Source organism: Rhopalosiphum maidis, chromosome 1, assembly GCF_003676215.2.
Source record: "Rhopalosiphum maidis isolate BTI-1 chromosome 1, ASM367621v3, whole genome shotgun sequence".
Lineage (NCBI taxonomy): Eukaryota > Metazoa > Arthropoda > Insecta > Hemiptera > Aphididae > Rhopalosiphum > Rhopalosiphum maidis.
In genome coordinates, this window is record NC_040877.1 from 66,685,171 (window position 1) to 66,706,356 (window position 21,186).

The 21,186-nt window shown below is 26.2% G+C and overlaps 1 protein-coding gene across 2 annotated transcripts in view; it reads left to right on the forward strand.

Moving 5' to 3' along the window:
- Positions 1 to 20,954, forward strand: part of LOC113549255 — a 107,869-nt gene extending 86,915 nt beyond the window's left edge. For both annotated transcript variants that reach the window (XM_026950465.1, XM_026950464.1), the window contains 3 exons: positions 11,541 to 11,648; positions 11,801 to 11,860; positions 20,704 to 20,954. In XM_026950465.1, coding sequence (XP_026806266.1) covers positions 11,541 to 11,648; positions 11,801 to 11,860; positions 20,704 to 20,790 — 255 coding nt within the window. In that variant the 3' untranslated portion in view covers positions 20,791 to 20,954. The remainder of the gene's footprint in view (positions 1 to 11,540; positions 11,649 to 11,800; positions 11,861 to 20,703) is intronic.
- Positions 20,955 to 21,186: the final 232 nt, after the last annotated feature.

Consider the following 21,186-nt stretch of genomic DNA (forward strand, 5'->3'; position numbering starts at 1 on the left):
TAGAATAAATTAAATATTTTTTTGTTTTACACATGTGAGTTAACTATATGTTCATTTTTTAATAAAAAATTGAAATACGCCGTTAGATAACTTATTAATTAATGATATACTTGGTTTATTTATATTCTTATATTCTCAGCCAACCCAAAATATTATTGAAAATTCCTGCCAATTTATGTTCCCAAGAATAACTCAACTCTTTTAACGACAGATTAATGAGCAAAAAAGTAATTACAAAATATTCAAATATCACTTTATGTCAATATATGTATAGTTGTTTAAGTATTAAATGTGCTACCAATTATTAATTTCTAAACTCTGTTTTGCATCACCTTGTCAATACTCCAATAGCCTAATAATAGTTATTTAAATGTCCATTTATAATTTACTATTTTAATGAATACATTATGTATATAATATAATATAATATAATATAATAATGTTATTATTATAAATATTTTTTTTTATTAATTCATCTCCGTATCATATATCTCTTGATCACTTAAAAGAATTTTAAATATAACTGTTATAAAAAATATAATTTTTTTTTTTAATCAATGAAAATCTAAAAATTACAATACACGAGTTTATAATTATCACAATACAATGGTTATCCATCTCTTTTAAGCAGAGCTCGAGTTAGAGATAAAGAGTGTAACAATATTATATAATATAGGGTATAGTTCAGGGATCGGCAATTCATTTATATGGTAGTCCAGATATTTAAAAAAAAAAAATTCGAGGGCCAAAAAAATCTTAAACTTAATTTTTGTATTAAAAACACATTTTAAGACAAAGTATTTAATATTTAATTATTTAAAGTAATTACATTAAGTAAATACATTCATACAATAATAAAAAAATTGTATACTTAAGTTTAATGAGAAAAATTACATTTATTTTTTTTGAGCTAATAAACAGCGGTACACGATGGACGCTATCGAAATTTCAAAAAAATCATAAAGTAGATCACCCGACTCGGCCCGCAGCCGTGACTGCGGCATGTTCAACAACACAGATAATCATAAACCGTTATTATTGTCTCAGCGCCTAATGAAATCGATTTCAATATTAGTTTAATTTTTATTACGAAGGGAGGGGAAGTGATACATAAGTTGCCTCACTAAAAAAAAAAATACAACCAAAACCGCTACTGCTTTAACGAACGGAAAATTAATAAAATTTTTGGCAGTCCAGTTATTTCCCTTCTGCGGGCCGGACATGGCCCGCGGGCCGCCTATTGCCGACCCCTGGTATAATTTTATAATTGAAGTATTAATGATGATTCAAATATTATATATTTCTTATTAAAATTGAACTTGGCCTACTAGATATTATACAAAATTAAATTACTACTTTAGTAACAAAGAAAATAGGCGTTTAACTTAATATAATATAATATTCTAAGCACACGTTTTTCAAAATGATTATCAAACTCAAACAATACAAAATTGTCAAAATGTAGTAAATATTTTTAAAAATTAATCATTTAAATATTTATTATTACGTCGTTTATTTGTATTATTAATGTAATTTAAAATATCTGTACATAAAATATAAATTTCACTAAAAAACTATTTAAAATATTTATATAGTTACGTTTTCAAAAATAAATAATATAGAATACTACTTTTAGATTATTTCATATCCAACGTAGTAAATTACGAGATATCTTACAAAAATAAAATTTCAAAAGTAACGTTACCTTTATTAACTAAAATCACTATATTGATTAAATTTGTCACAAAACTGATGTTCTATTAATGCTCAATATTATTGTATTAGGTACGGCTAAATAATCATCATAGCCTTAAGTACTTATTGTAATTAATAACATTGAGATTATATATCACCACCTTTGTCGCTACGCCGTTACTACTTCGACATGGTTTAACTTTAATATTAACCCCAACATTACTATCTCGTCTTCGTCCAATTCTAACGCAACGACCCCAGTGATATATCAGCTTGTGCCCAACCTGGATCAGTGGTATGTTCGCCTTTTATTTTATTTTTCGTAAATGAGTCCCTTCATACATCAGTCTACGTCACAATGATACATTCCTACTCTTACATCGTATCAATGTACTACGTATATAATAAACTGCATTATTTTAACTAAAAATTCCTCATAAAGTTACAATCAATCTGTGTCATGCTTTCCACACTTATGTAAGACATTATTCGTTCTTCTTTCATTTACAAGACGATAATCAATCATAAACAAACTGTAAAACTTAACGCTTGTTTTCAATTTTATGTTAATTTTCCAAATCAGAGTTTTTACTACATCAATAGAATTTGCTACGATTTAATCTAAACTAGCTATATCAAGATTCAAGATATATTAAATTATTTTACTTAACAACAATAATAAGATTATAGCCCTGTCTAATATTTAAAAAAAAATATTATTTTATTAAATTATAATAAACACGAAAATTATTATACATAAATTAGTTCTAACTACATATGACACAGTGCTAAGATATTAAATTAACAAATTAAACCAGACACAAAAACCAGGTGGTTAAGAATTCATCACACATTGCTTACTTTACCCAGATATATTTCTAATCAAAATCTAAAAACAATTTTGCTAAGATCTTAAGCCAGTAAAACCCATAAATATAAAAAGTATTTAGAACTATACTAGATAATATTTACTAATGCGTTATTAAATTATTCAAAATAAAAAATGTTTTGATTATTCAATAAATAACAACTGTTTACATTAAATTAAATACTTATTTGATATTAAATTTATTTGACCACATTTCTACCAAGCAATCTATTTTGATATCTAAAATAGATATTTAATATATTTGTAGTTTATTATATTGGATACTAACTTATTTAATTCAAATTATTCTCCGATATCTTCAGTTATTTCCCTATGCTATGTATATATAACTTCGTAATTGATAAACTATAAAAAATGAAGTAATTAGTTAAATTTAATTTCAAATCTAGTCGTTTAAATATCATAAAAAATTCTCCATTTTATTTATTATACGATATAAAATTTAAAATGCTGGTGTTGTAAAAACCATACTTATTTTCAGTAAAATGCTTATAATTCTTAATTGCATTTTTATATTAATGTTTAAAATGTATAATATTTCGTCAAAATGACGCCTATGAGCTCTTGTTTTTTTAATAGTATGCTTACAATTCCAACTACAGACATGAGGTACTTGATTCAGTCCTTATGAAAATAAAATATAATTTTGATCGTATTTTATTTTATTTGAATTCAAATGACTTATACAATATTACATCATTTTTTAAAAATATGAGAAGTTAAAAGTAACCGTAATTAGCAGAGTAAAAATAGAATATCCGGTCGATGATAATACTTTAAGTATAATTTGTTACTAAAGTTTTGCTATATTTTCAATTTCTTTTTTTTAATGTTTTCTACTGGTCGTTAATTATATTTTGATAAGTTAATGTCACATCAGAGGTTTCAACGTGCTATAATAGGTTTCGTGACAAAATCTTGACGTTAATTATTTTCATGTCATCAAGGCAACCCTTTTCTCCGCCCAACAAACAAAAAACTCATATTCTCATCCGGGTAATAGTATGCAGTAATAAAAATTACATTTGTTTTATTAAACTAGTATTGAATTTCAAAAAATTTTTTTAAATTTTAGCATTTTATATTTTATGAGTGTGTTTGTGTGTGCGGTTTGAATGAAATATATAAAAGTATATCAAGTGCCATGACCTATGTTAAAATTAAAATATTTAGGCATAAAAAAATTTTTCGAACAATCCGTTCATCAGAATAATTGTGTTTTGATTTATCTCTAAATATTATTATTCAGTTTGTAAAAGTAAACACAATTTTCCAAGTGAAAATTTAAAATCAGTGGTTTTATAATCTAAGTGTATTTTACTAATTTTCTCTTTTTACTACACAATGTATATAAAATAAACCAATAGAATCCATCAATATATTGTATTATTTAAATACAAATATTGTATACTATAAACATTACACGATTATCCACATAACTGATTTAAAATTAAATACATTTTGTATTTTTTTAAGCAACAATAATAACATCAATTCCAACCATAACATAAGAATATTAATTATTTATTATTACTCATTGCTTCTAAAAACAATTTTTTTTCAAAAATATATATAAACTACTTTTAAACAACAAAATAACTCTTCACATATTATAATTTATAGTTATTAATAATATAATTTTTTTTTTTTTGTAGTATTCAATCCGTAGATTGGTCTACAATAAATTTTCTCTCCACGATTCTCTGTCTTGTGCTTTGTCTTTGAGTTGTTTGTACGAATCTATTCTTGCATCTTTGATTACTTGACTTATATAACACGTTCTTGGCCTACTTCTTCTGCATTTCCCTTCTATCATACCTTCCAGTATGAGGCTATGAAGTTCTCCATTATGTCTTAACGTATGACCAATCATATGTCATCGCCTTGATCTTAAATTATTTAGCAATGTTCTTTTCTCTTTGACCAAATCTAATACTTCTTCGTTCGTCTTCAATTCCGTACATTTTATTTTCTCCATTTTACGCCAACACCACATTTTAAAAGCTAGAGTGGTTTCATCTTTTTTGTTTAACGTTCATGTTTCAGAACCATATAATGCTGTACTCCATACGTATGTTTTAATTAAACGTTTTCTCATTCTTAGATCTACATTTTTTGATGTTAGTAATTTACTCTTACGTAGAAATGCCTTTTTTGCTTGCCCTATTCTACTTTTTATTTCCTTTTTCGACTTTCCCTCATTATCTATTATGCTTCCCAAATATTTAAATTGATTTATTTGTTCTATTCTGTTTCCTTTTAGGGATATATTAATATTTGGTTTATTTTGTTTACTACATACCATTACTTTTGTTTTTTCCGTATTTATATTTAATTTGAATTTTAGAAATATGTTATCCATTTCAATAAGTACTATTTGTAGATCGTTTTCAGATGTGGTGAGAAAAACTATATCATCTGCAAAGCGTATCATTGATATTAATATACCACCTATTACTACTCCTATCATTTGTTCTTCTAGCTTTTGTTTTATATCTCTCTTATCGCTTGTTCAACGTATACATTAAATAAAGGTGGTGACAGTGGGCATCCTTGTCTTACTCCTTTTTGTATATTAGCTGTCTTTGTTGTGGAGTTGATTTTAATTTCAACTTCTTGAATTTTATATATTGCATCTAGAATGTTTCTATCTTTAATGTCTATTCCAACATTGTCCATTATGTTAAATAGTATTTTCCAATTGACATTGTCAAAAGCTTTTTCTAAATCTACAAAAGCCATAAAGGTTTTCTTTTACCTATCTATTTGTTTTTCTAGTGTTATTCTTAAGCTTAGTATTGCTTCTCTGGTATCTTTGTTTTTTCGAAAACCATATTAATCATAATCTAGCTGTTCTTCAATTCTATTTCCAACTCTTTTACTTATAATAATATAATATTAAGTTACTAAATATTAGTAGATGTAAATAAAGGAAAAGAAGTATTTAAATATACATTTTTAAATGATTTACCTATAATTGTATGGTTTATAAAAATAACTTTATTTCACTCTCTGTTTCTGTCTCCTTTTATTATATTTCAATATAATGGATTTACCTATTTATTCAAACTCTTCTAACTAAAAAAAAAAAATCTAATAATATTTTATTCTTTACTTAAAATAATATTCATGACAAAAAATGCAACATTTTAAATACTTAAAACATAATATCCACGTAGTATTTTGAAACACAAATAAAATAAGTACACGCTAGTTCATTTTTAAGTTGTATTCATAAAATTAAATCAATAATTTAGCTGTCGAAAAATAAATCATTATTTTTAAATAAAAAATTTAACATGGTACACAAATCCAAGGTCATTATTATGATTCTCTTTTTCATAAACATTGAATACGTATATATTAACAATGTACGAATATATTTTATTTACCTATGTGATTATGATAAATTAATAATATACATGCACATATACTATAATAAAATATTATTCACTTTATGAATACCAAAGAGCTTAAATATTTTAAAAATTCGTCTACATTAATTCAAATAAAGTCACTTTGGAAATATAATATTTAACACTATATTCATCCTACAAACAAAAGGATTTACAAATAAGTAAAACAAATATATATTATATACTCTTTTATAAAATTGAACAACTCCTAAAAAAATATTGTGTAAACATTTAGTTTTACATTTTCAAAAATAAATTCTTCAGTGGTTCAAAACTTAAACCTTATTGTTCATTATTCAGGTAGAATGATGACACGATTTTAAGATTTTTAATTATGAAACATCATACTCTTCATTTATAAAAATTAATTATTATTCACATTAGGTACTTAATTAGGTAATTTACATTTAATTTAGTGTATATTTCAAATAAAAATATGTGTTAATTCTTATTAATCATCTGTGTTATCTAAAACATTACAATATAATTATAATTCACAAATATCATATTAGGACCATGTTATCTTGAATTCGAATTTAAATTAAATACATTATAATTATTATTTTTTCTTAAAGTTGCATGGAAAAATTTTGATCTAATACAGGTACAATACAATTATTACAAAAGCACTGACATAATTATAGGTACTTATAATTAATGGAAATCAGGTACAAACTTGTCTGTTATATCCTTGTTTTTATCCTTCGACATCATTGACTTTTTAATGTTTAATAATACCATTAACAAAAATATCACTATAAAATGTTACTCATTAATATTTTTATGAACATAAAATAAATATAATAGGTAAACTATTCTGATGGTCCGTAAAATAGATAATTATTTCTAAAAATTATCAATAATAGTAATAATTCATCAATTCGTCAATTATCGTTATAAGATTAAATTTCCATTGTCAATCAATTTTATAATATTCTTGTATTTATTGTTTATATTATTAATAAGATAATACATTTTTAAATATATAGATAACATTTATTTTATCCTCCCAAATCCACATAAAACCCAAAAACATTAAAATAGGTAAAGCAATAACAATAAAAGTAAATACATATATTAATATGTATAGAATTAGTCACTTATTTAAACTTGTTTGAATAATTATAATAGAATTGAAATAGTTAATGTAATCCTAAGAATAAAATAATTGCTAATGACAATCTAGATTAGTTTCAGATATATAAAATGTCATATTCTGTTGTGCTGTATAAATCTAAACCAAAACAAGTTAGAAGTTAGAAATTCATAAATCGTGTTGACCACAAACCATGAGAGGTTTTTAAGCCTTTGTACTTGTTTTTCTATAACGTTGAAACTACTGAAAATTGAAAAACTATTAATACAACAAAAATGGCTAAGTATGAATAAACAAATAAAATTACATTTTTATTTAGGATTTAAATTAGAATATAATATGTAAAATTATTTAAAGTCAATATTCATTATATCCCAGTTGATTACAAACAAAAACATTATTTGATTGTTAAGTAACATAAATTATACAAAAAAGTATGAAAATTAAGAAATATAGTCTAAAGAATAATAATAAGTATATATTAACGTCAAATTAAATTTAGCTTACAGCTAGTACTTTTAACGTCTTCGTAGTTTTTTAATTTTTATGATTGACAATATTCAAAACAGAAATTTAATTGATAAATCATTGTAAAACTTATTCTGTGTGGTTCGATTTTTTCCCTTCTATAATATTCTTAAATGTTTAATTTTTACTAACTGTACATGATAAGTGTTACAATTTTGATTATTCTTATTTATTCGAATCTTACTAAAATCTAGTATTTTCTTTTCAAATACCTATCTAAATTAACATTGTATACGAATTATAAATTCAAATTTATATTTATTTTATCTCCATTCTTGATCAAACAGTGTTCATCATAAAAGCTCATAAAATAATGAAAGTATAAAAACTAACTTTCTTTTACACGTTTCGAAGTAAGTAATAAATATAATGGTGAAACCTTAAAAATACTTTGTAAGTTATTATTAGTTGGTAGATCAAAATAAAATATGCAATTAAAATACAATCAATTTGTATGAATAAAGCAAAAACATCTTAATAACTGTGTAAACTTTTAAGTTCAATAAAATATATATTTTATAGAAAAAAATTCACAAAGCTTTTAGACCGGCTTTTAATCATACCAAAATAATGAAACGTAAATATATACAAAGTGATTCTTTTAACAATCGACATTCATTTTCTCAAAATGTACAAACAATTTATTTTAAAAATATTTTTTTACAAAATTTGAATTCATTACAAAACTGCATTTTTAAAAATATTTAATTTTACTATTTTGTATTTTTATCATATTTTTTATACTTAAATGACAATTTACATTTTGAATTTGATATTCCAAAGCAGAACATTTTTCTTAGAATTATTTTTAACAAGTAATTAATTATTTATAAGTATTTATTGTTTTGACGAATGACGATTATCATTAAGTGCCACGAGAGTTTCAAAATTTGTATGTACTAAATATTAATAATATTGTATCGATAATTAATATATTAGGTTCAACTAATATTAGCAGAACATGAAATTGAAAATGTAAATTTTCAATCTATATAGGTAAAAACTTTAAAAATATTACGAAATATGGTGTAAACTGCAGTAAAAGATTTAAAATTATGTAAGAAAAATATTTGTCAATACTATTTGACATGCCTAATGAGTAATGACTGTTCACTGTTAAACGATCACTCAGTATATGTATACATTTTGTACAGTATATCGTATATATGCCCTGTGTAAATGTTTAACGTATTTCCATTTAAGAAATTAAATGTAAAAAACAAAATAAATGAGCCATCTCTCGTTTATTTACTATGTATTAATTTATTGACCCGTAACGTAGTCGGTAAATTAGATTTACACATAACGTCGAGCATAAATAACACGACAGAACAAAGCAGTAATTAGCACACGAGAAAAGTAAAGAAGACAATAAATAAATTTACAATTACACGTGCCTATATAATATTATCCGAACTCGAAACGACTAAATCAATATTATGCGCGTCGATTACATACTCAAATATTGGTCACAGTAGGTAATTAAAAGGGTACACGGTATTTTAATGACTACTAACGTGTCAACATAATAAATGGATACAATCACAATGAAACGTATTCGTAGTGTTTCAGTTCAAAACTGACGATGACAATTTATTAATATATATTATTACACATTGACATTATTGCGGACGAAACTTCCAGCATTCGCGTGTTTATCTTGTACAATATATTAGCAAAATATTATTCTTAATTTCATGTAATATTTTAATACCAACACAAAACAAATGTTGTAGATTTTTTTTATAACCTGCAAAATTGAAATACTAACATAATAATTTTCAATAAAGCAAAATAATAAAAATAAAATAATATCACCACAAAATAAATATTATAATACATAAAATATAATTTCTACAGCTATACATTTTCAGTTGTAACTAAAAACGATTATGCGCTCCACTAGCTTTCGTGACTTGCTTTCGTCCTACTTAGAAACTTTAACATAATAATATGATATCACTATTTTCAGTATTGTTATGTATTAACCCAGTAAACACCCACGGGAAAGAACTTGGAGGAAAATATGTGGTATCATATATAATAAATCATACTATTTTAATTACAGGTATAATAGTATCTAAAATATATTTTGTAATCGTAACTTATTAAAAATTATACATGTTAAAGAAAAACGATTCGAAAGGCAGGGTACGGAAGATAAGTCAATGGTAAATGATCCTATTTTATAGGCAACCTTTTTTATTTAAATTATTAATAAGGTGATCTTATAACGGGTATTTTCTGATTAATACAGCTAAGGTTATTACTGAGGATAATACCTAATAATCAATTATAATAGGTTTACATATAATATATGGGTAACTTAAATAATTTAAAAACTTTAGAAATAATTATAAGGTTGTTAGAAAAAATATAAAATAAACCTTAAACATATTTTAAACTTTGTGTAAGACTATAACTATAAGATCTATAATAAATTAACAAATATAGATGCATTAACGTTATTTAAAAATAAACCGATTAACAATTTACAGTTAAAAAATATAGTCAATAAGTGTACTTAGAAATCCTGAAAATTTAAATTTAAATAAATGTATTAAAAAATGACAAAAGGGGAACGTGTGCATTCTAAGCAAAACATGCTACATATGTATTTATAGTCTGAGCTGCCGTACTCTCCTAACTCCCGTTATAAAGCTAACATGGCAAAACAAAGTGTATACTTTGCATTATTTACCATAATATGTTTAATACACCTATGTCCTATATATACAAAATATATACATTTCATACAATTATTCTGAAGCTCTAAAATTGTTTATCCTAATCCTATTAATTATTATGTTTGAAAATGTTTGAGTATGTCCTTTTAATATAAAAGCTATTTTTATTATTGTATAATATAAAACTTATATAACTTATAGCTATATTTTAAAATATTTATGGTAAATAAATAATTAATATAAGCTTACAGACATTTAACATTTTATAAGCCACTTTACTAATTGGGAAACTCACAGTTACGGTATATTTTATTAAGCAGTTCATAAATTAAATTAAATTTATTTTCAAAACTAATCACGCATACGGCCCTAAATTCACTTTTATAAAAATTATATTAAAAAAAAAGCGACGAAAACGTGAATTCTTTATTTAATACGCCGTTTAATCGATTTAATGAATCGAACGTTTATATTTTCAAGCCACAAAATTCTGAACCATTCACCATAACTGCATATATGTAAGTAGTGATCGTATGTATATTAAAGTAAAAACGGTTTCATAGAGATGAAATTATATTTTGTTGAAATCAAATAGCGATAATTACGTTTTTCTACAGGAACACACTATACAATATACATAATATTATTAGTTAATTATCCACTTCCCAAAAACAAAGGAACGTTGATTTTGAACGTGTGGACCGCCCAGCACGTCTTCTGTGAGCACGTGACATAACTTTTAAACCAATCATAAAAACACGAAACCGAAACGTGAGCTTCTAAAACACCTTAATATTTTCGTGGAATTTTGAATAAAAAGTAAACTTAATTTTTTTTTTCTGTAAAATAAAAACAAAATTCAAATTACAGATAAGATACTGAACGTTTAGTGATAACTGGATGTTAGAACTCTCGTATCGCTCCGCTTCTAATATCGGCCCAATGCCATTTTGTATGTTGTACTTTGAAATATGAATGCTAACATATTTGGTAAAACAATTATTCAGTTTAAAGTATTATGTTTTAAAATTTAAAATAACAATAAAAATGCTATAATTATTACTATGTATGAATAATGTATATGACCTACAAAGGCGTATGAAACTTTCTGAGCAATGCATCTAACCATAAAGATGTTTACAATTTTTTTTTTTTTTTTTTAATTAATGTTTAAATACACATCATTGTAAAACCAAGAATATTTAAATAAATTCATATTCTGGTTTCAGGAACGAATATCCCTAATCGTACCATGGATTGTCGGTCTCATAACTTTTATGGCACTCGAAGCGGTTGCCATTGTTTACTCGAACGTACTCAGAGACCATGTAAATAAGGTGAGTTGTAAACATAAACATGTTCATATAATATATATTATATACAATAAAATAATATAATATCAGAAGTAATATCTTACGGATTACTTGAGTTCTGCACAAAATAATATATTGATGTATTAATCAAACATTAAATAATTTATTGTTTCTAGAAATTTGACTCGTTCTGCAAAATTGAAGTAACATTTTACTTGATACGGGCAGTACTAAATGTAAGTAAATGCATTTAATATTTGTGAAAATTTAATTTACAAAATATTAATTATTTCATTATCACATAAAATAAATAAGTATAACCATTACATATCACCACTTTCCGTTTTCGTACAACTATAATAGCTAGGATGACTAAATAGTTTTTTTTTGCTAATTTAAATGTTTAGTCATTAAACATTAAGTAAGTCACGAAACTAGTTCTATTTAAGCCTTCTTGGGGAATTCCCAGAAACCGTGAGAGTGGCAAGGTTAGATATAAGGGGGATATACTATGACAAATAAGAAACTATCTAAGCTATGAAACTACATAACTATAATAATATTATGCACGGTGTGAGTTCGCAGTCATTTTACTATTGTTGTATTATTTAGATAACAAAAAATAAAATATTAATATCCTGGATTAATAATCATAAAACAACAGTAATAATTGTAGTTTGAAATACTAAAATTATTCGCATGATAAATTCGTATTTTGGAAAATACGTATTTATTGTTATTATTTTTGTACTAAAAATATACAAACAAAAAAAAAGTTGTTTCAAAAATAAAGTTTGTTAATGTTAAGAAAGACAAATATAGATTTATGTTTATATCATTCAAAAATAATGCATACGCTAAATATTCCATAGTAATATTCTCGGAAAACTACTTATGAATAAAAAAGAAGTACTTAAACTCATGAATTTTATTAATATGCTTTCCCTCCGACATTCACCACCGCTACAATAATTGTCATTTCACATTTGGCTTTATCTCAAATATAATAGTACTTCGCAATAAATGTATTTTTTATTACTTTAAACAATAATGTTCACACATAACGCAAAATAATGACTCTCCCAAAGTAGTAATTTACAGGAACCCGGACACTGTTTATGATACGTTCATACATGAATATAACTGCATTTTTTTTCTCGAAAAACCACAAAATTACCTTCATAACCCGACAATAGTAATAAATTTCAGTTCACCATTCCAACGCACTATATCTATCACTTTACAGTAAACCTACTCATAAATTAATAAAAAGAAAAATAATTTATATCTGTCTATTATTGATTGAACTCAATAAGTTTTCAATTAATTTTTTAATGGTTTGCGAAGAGTAGTAAAAGAGGATAGTTGAACGAATATTTCATTAGACTTTGACAGTTTTTTTCATTAAAATCGTAAATCTATTCTATTACAATAATATTTATTACTACTTTATTTATATTTTATTATATGATGTACCTTTTTGAATGTTTAAAAATGTGTTAATCGTCCTCATATAATGCATTCGTAAGAATTAATTTTTCGTCAAGTGCATTTTAATATAAACTATTAATATTAATTCCATGCACTTTAATCTCAGCTTGTTTTTTGTAAGTGATTTTTATTTAAGCAATGAAACTGTACTGTATGCAGACTATTATGCGTCATCCAGTAAAGTATTACGATGATAAAAGTGTGGGTCGATCACCTCGGGTGGTGCTTTTATAAGGATGACGCGTTTTGTATGCATATAATAATTATTAATTAACTCCTGTTGTATGATCTGAACTTATTTTCTAATAATATTATAAATTCATTTTTACAACACCAAACATTGATTTATTTGCATTAAATAATTTTATGATTTTATAAGTTATTAGATTGGTATTACTTTGTTATTTTTTATTTATATAATATATAATTAATTTTTCCGTAATAAGTTGTTGTTTATAATCAGAGATATGAACAAGGTACTTAAAAATCAATATTGTGATACTAAATACTTTTTTTTTAGAATATCGTAACACTAGAAACTAGACTGTACACGAACTGTGTGTGTGTTGAAAACATACAGACTGGGTAATATAAATTGCTACAATAAATACGAAACCACAAATGACTCTGCGAGTAAAAATAATGCGATTAAAGACTTCTTATATCTCGTAAATAGTTACAAGATTCGTAAAGCAAAACGATTATGAATATTCGACGATTACATAAATCGCATAGAACCGACTGAAAATATTAATTCTAATCATCACCCAAACAATAAAGAATATAAAAATATGCCTAAACTAAGTACTATTATTCCTAGTTATACAATTGTAAGTCCTTAGAAAACCAATTAAAATGTTAAAGAACATTTTAAATGTATCGAATATTTTTTGATGGAAAAATGTTATGAAACACTCAATACATTGGTTTGGCTGGTTACATACTTTCCATAGCTTGTATCTAAGATGCGTCTCAACCCTATTTATAAAAATTATGCTGTTGTCAAAAAATATAACTCTGGATCAGAAAATGACGTGTCTGAAAAAATGAAAAGTGAAAACAGGGGTGAGTGTAAGCAAAATTCAATGTATTATTGTCAAGTTGCATTTACGATTCTCTGTGACCCTATTACTTAATGAACACAAATTTAAACATAGAAAAATAATATTAATTTAATGCAATCATCACTGCCTCCATCACCGCCAACGTGGTAAAAAATAATAACAATATTTATGAACGCGCCCGCACATATTTCGCATACATACATACACCGGATAATTCTGAAAGAAAAATAAACGAGATAAAGATAAATGTTGGGTTTTCTGTTTTCATGACAGTTAAGAAATAGGGATAATTCCAAAAAGAAAATTTTGTATTCTTCATGAGGACGATAAATAACTTTGGTCCAAATCTCTTGGGCTACGAAGAAAAATATCCATTTTTCAAAACAATAGATTCGTCCCCGTGTAGTTATGCGCGTAATCATACAGTCATACATTACCTACAACATTAGTTTGTTGTTCGTCGTTATTCGCACCGCTGTCATCAACTTACCTATATGTGTACTTAGTCCACCACCTATCCATAAAATTTGTAACACGAATAATGGATATTTTTTCATTCAACTAATCGGTTTTTCATCGCTTAAAAACATCGACACACATAACTGATAATATTTAAACTTATTGAGATAGTGTGCTACCAAACAAAGTGTATCATATGTATAGGTATGCACTCCGTTATAATATTTTAATATCAGATCTTTTTATTATTGGTTTAAAGGTTATAAATCAAATATTTAATTCTTGAAGAAATATTAAGAGCCAGTAGTCATAGAGATAGGGGTGAACTCGAATTCGAATGGAAATTCATCATATTCTATCTGTACACAACCCCTTGAATTCCCCACTGGTTAATTTCCTTTGTCCTATAACTTTTACACATTTTATTGTGTATTATTATTCAATACAATTTATAAGTCACTAAAATAGCTACCATATTTTTAATTTAAAAATCTTGATATTTTCTACACTGTACATATCATAATATAATAATGACATAATATTACATTGGTGATCGTTGTTATTTGAAGCCTATTTTTATGATTCAGTGGTTTTCGTTCATCGCATAACGTGAAATCAATTAATAATATTATTTATCTATTTATTAATATTTGTTTGCTATTACAACTGTAACACGAAATCCTTAAGAGTATAATCAATTTAATCGATTATTCGATGTAACTAATATTATAACTAATCAACTTTGTTATTATTAGGTTCCCATGGCAACTTAGTCAGAAAAAAATGTATACTATCTCTAAAAATGACTAATTTTTATTTGAATTATTCTAGTTATTAATAAATAATAATACATACCTGCATAATAAATTAAATTGAGCTCTGATTTTACTTTTTTAACTCGCATATTTAAATTTATAATTAAACTCTTAAGTTTCTAATCTCTGGTCGATAATATTCACTAATAAAACGGTCAGATATACTGCAGATGTCAAAATAAACTTGAACAAAACGTACGTATACAAAAGTACGGGGGCAATTATTGAAAATAAATTCGAGTGATTAAGCCGCCCAACTAAGGGCACATAATGTAATAAATAATATTCCAAAAGAAAGAACATGTGTAGGATTTTAAATTTATCACCCTGCGCAGCGTACATAAGTGTTTGAGTTGTCGAGAGTATGTATAAGAGCTCACGCGTTCATATTATAATATTGTATTGTTACGTCTCCGTTAATTTATTGCACGTCGACGGCGTACATTTTAATTATTAATAATCTGGGCGCTTACGCCAAAAACGTTCTGTAAAAAACACACTGAGATGAAATCATTAGTAGAAACAATGTGGTGACGGAATGAACGGCTGAGATGTTGTGTGTTCCGTGTGTGTGCGACGCACGTTCCTAATGAACGGCGGGGCTTGCCGAAGGAGCAATATTCAGTGCACTAATCGACGGTGAATCGCGCGAGAATTGCGGCGCATAATATTGTTGAGTGTACGCGGAAATCACCCGAAAAGAACAATAAAGTCGCAAATATTATAATATTATTATATGGCGGTGGAATGAAAATGCGTGAGATTTAACTTGCAGAGCTAAACGGCGGCGCCGGCAAACATCATGTCTACACCAGACTCTGCTATTAATCAAACCGACTAAATTTCTAATCGGCCGCGTCGTATAGGTACTCGCACGGTATAATATATGCTGCAGTGGTAGCGTGTACCAAGGGGTATTTGGGGAATATTATGACTCTCCCTTAACTCCTCCCCCCTTAACATGTGTTACATATAAATTAATTTTTTGCTACTAAGTACAAATATATTACTATTATTAATATTATTTCTTTCATGCGTATATGATATATTATTAGTATGATATTCTCGATTGACTGATTGTTTTTATGAGATCGTTTTTTTTTTCATGTATATATTTATTACATTGACTATATTTTAATCCGCATATACTCGTAGTAATATAATTTATATTTTGGTGACACACCCTTTAATAAAATGATAGATGCGCCACTAGTACGTAGCACGCATGTATTTGTGCATCGTTTATACGTTCACATACACACATATACATAATATGAAGTTTTACAGTGCATTCGTGTAATTCTTAAAAAATAAGTGTTTTTCTATGGATAAACTAAACTGAAGTTAAGCTCACTGTAACGTTCAGGCGATCATTGCTAACACTGCTATCAGTATGGTTTTTCAATTGACTGTTTTTCTTACTTTTTTCTTTATTATCCCAATTTTTGTTATCGGCTTTTGTCTATCTTTATTTTATTATTCTATACTTAATACTTATGTATAACAATATTATTGTGTGTAATAATCTTCGACTGTTTCCATCATATTATAAGCATTGTATTGGCTCATTAGTTTATAATAATATGACTTTCGTCGATTGATGTGCACAATTACAGCGGTTTTTAGCCACAATTTAGTTGTTACGATTCCTGAAATTGTTTTTCTTAACAAACTTGTACGTGCAAGGAAAATTTCATTGGCATCTCTTGGCCTACATTGAATAACGTAAACAGCGCGCATTAATCCCATTTGGTAAAACAATAACAAACTTTTACTATAGAAAGAGAAAAAAAGTATATGTACGTCGTTAATTAAATACTTCTTGTCGTAAGACACAGAACGCTGCTTTTCAAAATCGCAAGTGGGGTTGGGAAATATAAAGGATTTCGTGGATTATTTTAAGTTCTACGAAATCGTTTGTTGTGTTTTTTTCATTATTATTCCCCTTATAATTAGACAAGTTTTTATTGTACCTTAAAGTGCATTTTTGCGTACAACATTTTATTTTTCGTGTAAGTACCCTATACACAACGAAGATGCTTAAAGTTATTGGTAATACCTTATTGTTTTTATTTTTTTTTTTTTCATGTAAATTTTGTTCCATCATTCAGACGTAAACAAATAGAAGCTGTATTTCAGTTACGCAACAACAGAGTAGACTATAGTTTATTGTTCATGAATTATGACAAAGCGTGAACTAAGTAAAATATTGAACAAAAAATACGAAAGCTGCATACTCGGTTTTCATGTCAACAAAAATTTTCCTACTTAAATTTGATAAATATACAAAAGAACATTATTTTTGTTGAATACCAAAAGAATGATTCTCGAAATAATTCAAACGTCAGTAAAATAGTTTTACCGTAAACACAAAACATAAATACATATTTTTAATATTTAACGTCAAAAAATAAAGACCATTTAAAAAATACATTTTTGTTTAAATAATTTAAAAGTGCAAAAAAATAATACTTATATTAGTTATATTAATAAAAAAAATTAAGTATAATTGTGTACACATAATAATGAATACAATAATTCCACATTAACAATCCGACTAATTTATAATCTGTTATGAAATAGTTGTAAAATAATTTAATATTATTTAAAGTGTTTATGGTATAATAATTGTACACTATAAATATCAAATAAACAAACACAAATATTATAAGCATAAAAAAGAATATATTTAAGTTACCCACAAAATAAAGTTAAATCTGTTTGTATTACGCGAATTCAAAATTGTACAGTACAAACAAACATACTTGAGCTAAGGTTCTCTTCTGACACTGCATAAATATCTATACTACTTACAAAAAATATGCTTACCACCAACATAATGATAAACATTGAAACTCGGAACAAAGTTTTTTTTTACTCGAATCGAATTCATTATTTAAAAATCAAATCATTCAACTTTTTCCATTACTTGTGTAGATATTATATATACGATTTTTCATCATTAAATCTGTTTATAAAATCTGCACACCAGAGTTATTTTACATATTTAATTAAAAATTGAAATAAGATATTTATCATAATATTGACCGTTGCAAGATGCTAAGTCTACACATTATTATACAATATACCCAGTACACTCAAAAATAATGGATGGCCTACGCACATACATTGTGTTGTTTATATGTATTGTATATGTATGTGTGTGTGTGTGTGTGTGTGTGTGTGTGTGTGTGTGTGTGTGCGCGCGCGCGCGCGAATATACTAGACTACTAAAGCCAAATATATACCAGTTCCAATAAATTACTAGGTTTATAAATCAGGATGGATAAAAGAGTAATACTGAAACTCTATTTTAAACGCTACTCTACATTGATACGGACAACTTTGTCAGTATTTTCATTCGTGTTGGAGACATTAAAGATATCATATACCGTACACATGTATATGGTATATTAGTATCATGAATGGCGAAGCTTCCAAGGCTGAAATCGGACTGACAATAGAGCAGAATAGGATCGCAATAGATTTTACTCGATTTTATGGGTAACTTAAATATTATGTTCTTATTCTTATCATATACAAAATATTTGTGTTCAAATTTATTTGAGATTTATAATGTGGAATTATACTATAAAGTACTTTAAATAATAATAAAATTACTTTACAATCATTTCGTAATAGATAATAAGTCGAATTTTTTATGGTCTAAGTATCTACATTATAGATACGTTTTTCGTGCTTTGATTTTAGTGTTTATAAGTTTTGATAATAATCAAAAATTCGGTTAAACCATAAAAACTTTTAATTTTTTAAAAAACATTTTTGGTCGATGCAATAAATCAACTTGACTTCTTCGCTTTAATATGTGTGTCAGCAAAAAGTTCCTCGGTATGGATGACTCGTTTTAATAAACATGTAGTAAAATCCTTTACTCTGCAGAGCCTTTGCTATGATGGGAGATTTATGTAGGTAGATTTTGCTCGCTGATACACATATACTCACAGACTTTAATATATACATACAATCACGCCCTTTCACCTCCAACGTTCGATTTAATATGCCAGGTCATGAACAACGCAAAATAAAATATTATCAACGGTTCAACAAAAATATAATACAATATTGACAGCTAGGGATAAAATAATATTCGTTTAAGGCAGTGGTTACCAACTCAACACTAGGCGCGGACCACTTTTATAAATTTTTTATCATCATGGATCACGACCTGATTTCAACCAACCTTCTTTATTTACTTATTTTTCATACTTTTATAGTTTATAATTACTTGCTACAAAAAAAAAATTTTAATTTTTTCATTCGCAGACCACTTGAGATGAGTCCACCGACCACCAATTGGGAACCACTGGTTTAAGGGATACATTTTCATGACTGAAATTACACACAAAACAACAATGTTTAAATAATATAATTTCAAAAATAAAAAAATTCCACTGATCGAATGATCGACAAATAATCATTTAATACGAAAAAAATCCCAAGAGAATTCATAGTTCATTTAATATTCTCCGTAACATTGGAAACAAATTTAAGGGAAATTCGCCCTAAAACTATAAATAAATAGCTAGAGTCAAAACCAGCATACAAAAACCCGCTGACACCTGGTATTCAATTTAAGCTCTTTTTTTAAAAAATAATTGACGTACGTTTATTGTTCTTGGCGGTGTCACGACTGACGAAACCATATAATACATTGATGTGATATCGTTTTCAAAAATGTTTATAAAAAATGTATCGTCTCTGTACGCCGGTAGATATTGGCCGATTAAAGTTTCACTAACTGCACATTTTCACCAAGCTAACGATAACAATTCAATAATCGAAAATTTGTAAAATATTTACGAAAAATACAAATCACTAAAAATCGATTTTAATTTAATAATTTATCTCGTCGATTGACCATATTGTATATTGTTCCGTAGATGATTTTCCAAAACAATTGACCGAAAAATAATACAAAGCCATACATTTGTTATTTAATAAAGACCAAACGGTACCAATAACGTATTATAATATTGAACATTGCATTTAAGTGTTAGACTAGTATAACGTTATAATGCTATAAATTATACTCCGAATAATACAGACAAATATTTTTGGTTGATCTGTTATTTTATTTAACACAAAAAAACTATGCACGAAATTATATTAATTATAAAATCCAGTTCAACGATAAATCGTTTTTGTTTAAATTTTAGTTTTCAATTGAAATGTATATTATAATATACCTACATAAAAATTTATTTTTAATTTTTTTTTTTTTTTGAGCAGGTGTTGAGTCTATTAAGCGTAATAAAGTTCTACAATATGGTGCGATTGGGAGTAACGTGGAAAGGTCCAGAGACCATTGAACTGTGATGTAAAATTTCGGGACCAGGACGTTATCCCGGTTCCATATCTTCGGCAGAAGACACTGACACGACTCTATCCTCAAGCATGGATGATTTCTTATAATGAATACTAATAACTACTATAATGTAAATGTTGTTGTATATTTGTTTTGGTTAAATATAATTTTTAAAAACCCGTATTGATAAATAATAAATAAATTTTATTTTTACTTTGTGTTCAATGTTTTATTTTATATGTAACAGTTTTAATTTATCACAGATACAACAACGATCAACAATTTATATTATAAAATATGTTCGCTTGTGCGTAATAGAAGAGAACAAGGTAAAATTGCCAGCTTGTTAAAAAAATGTTTTAAAAATGCACAATGCATTATACCATAAGATAAATAAATTTGAAAAA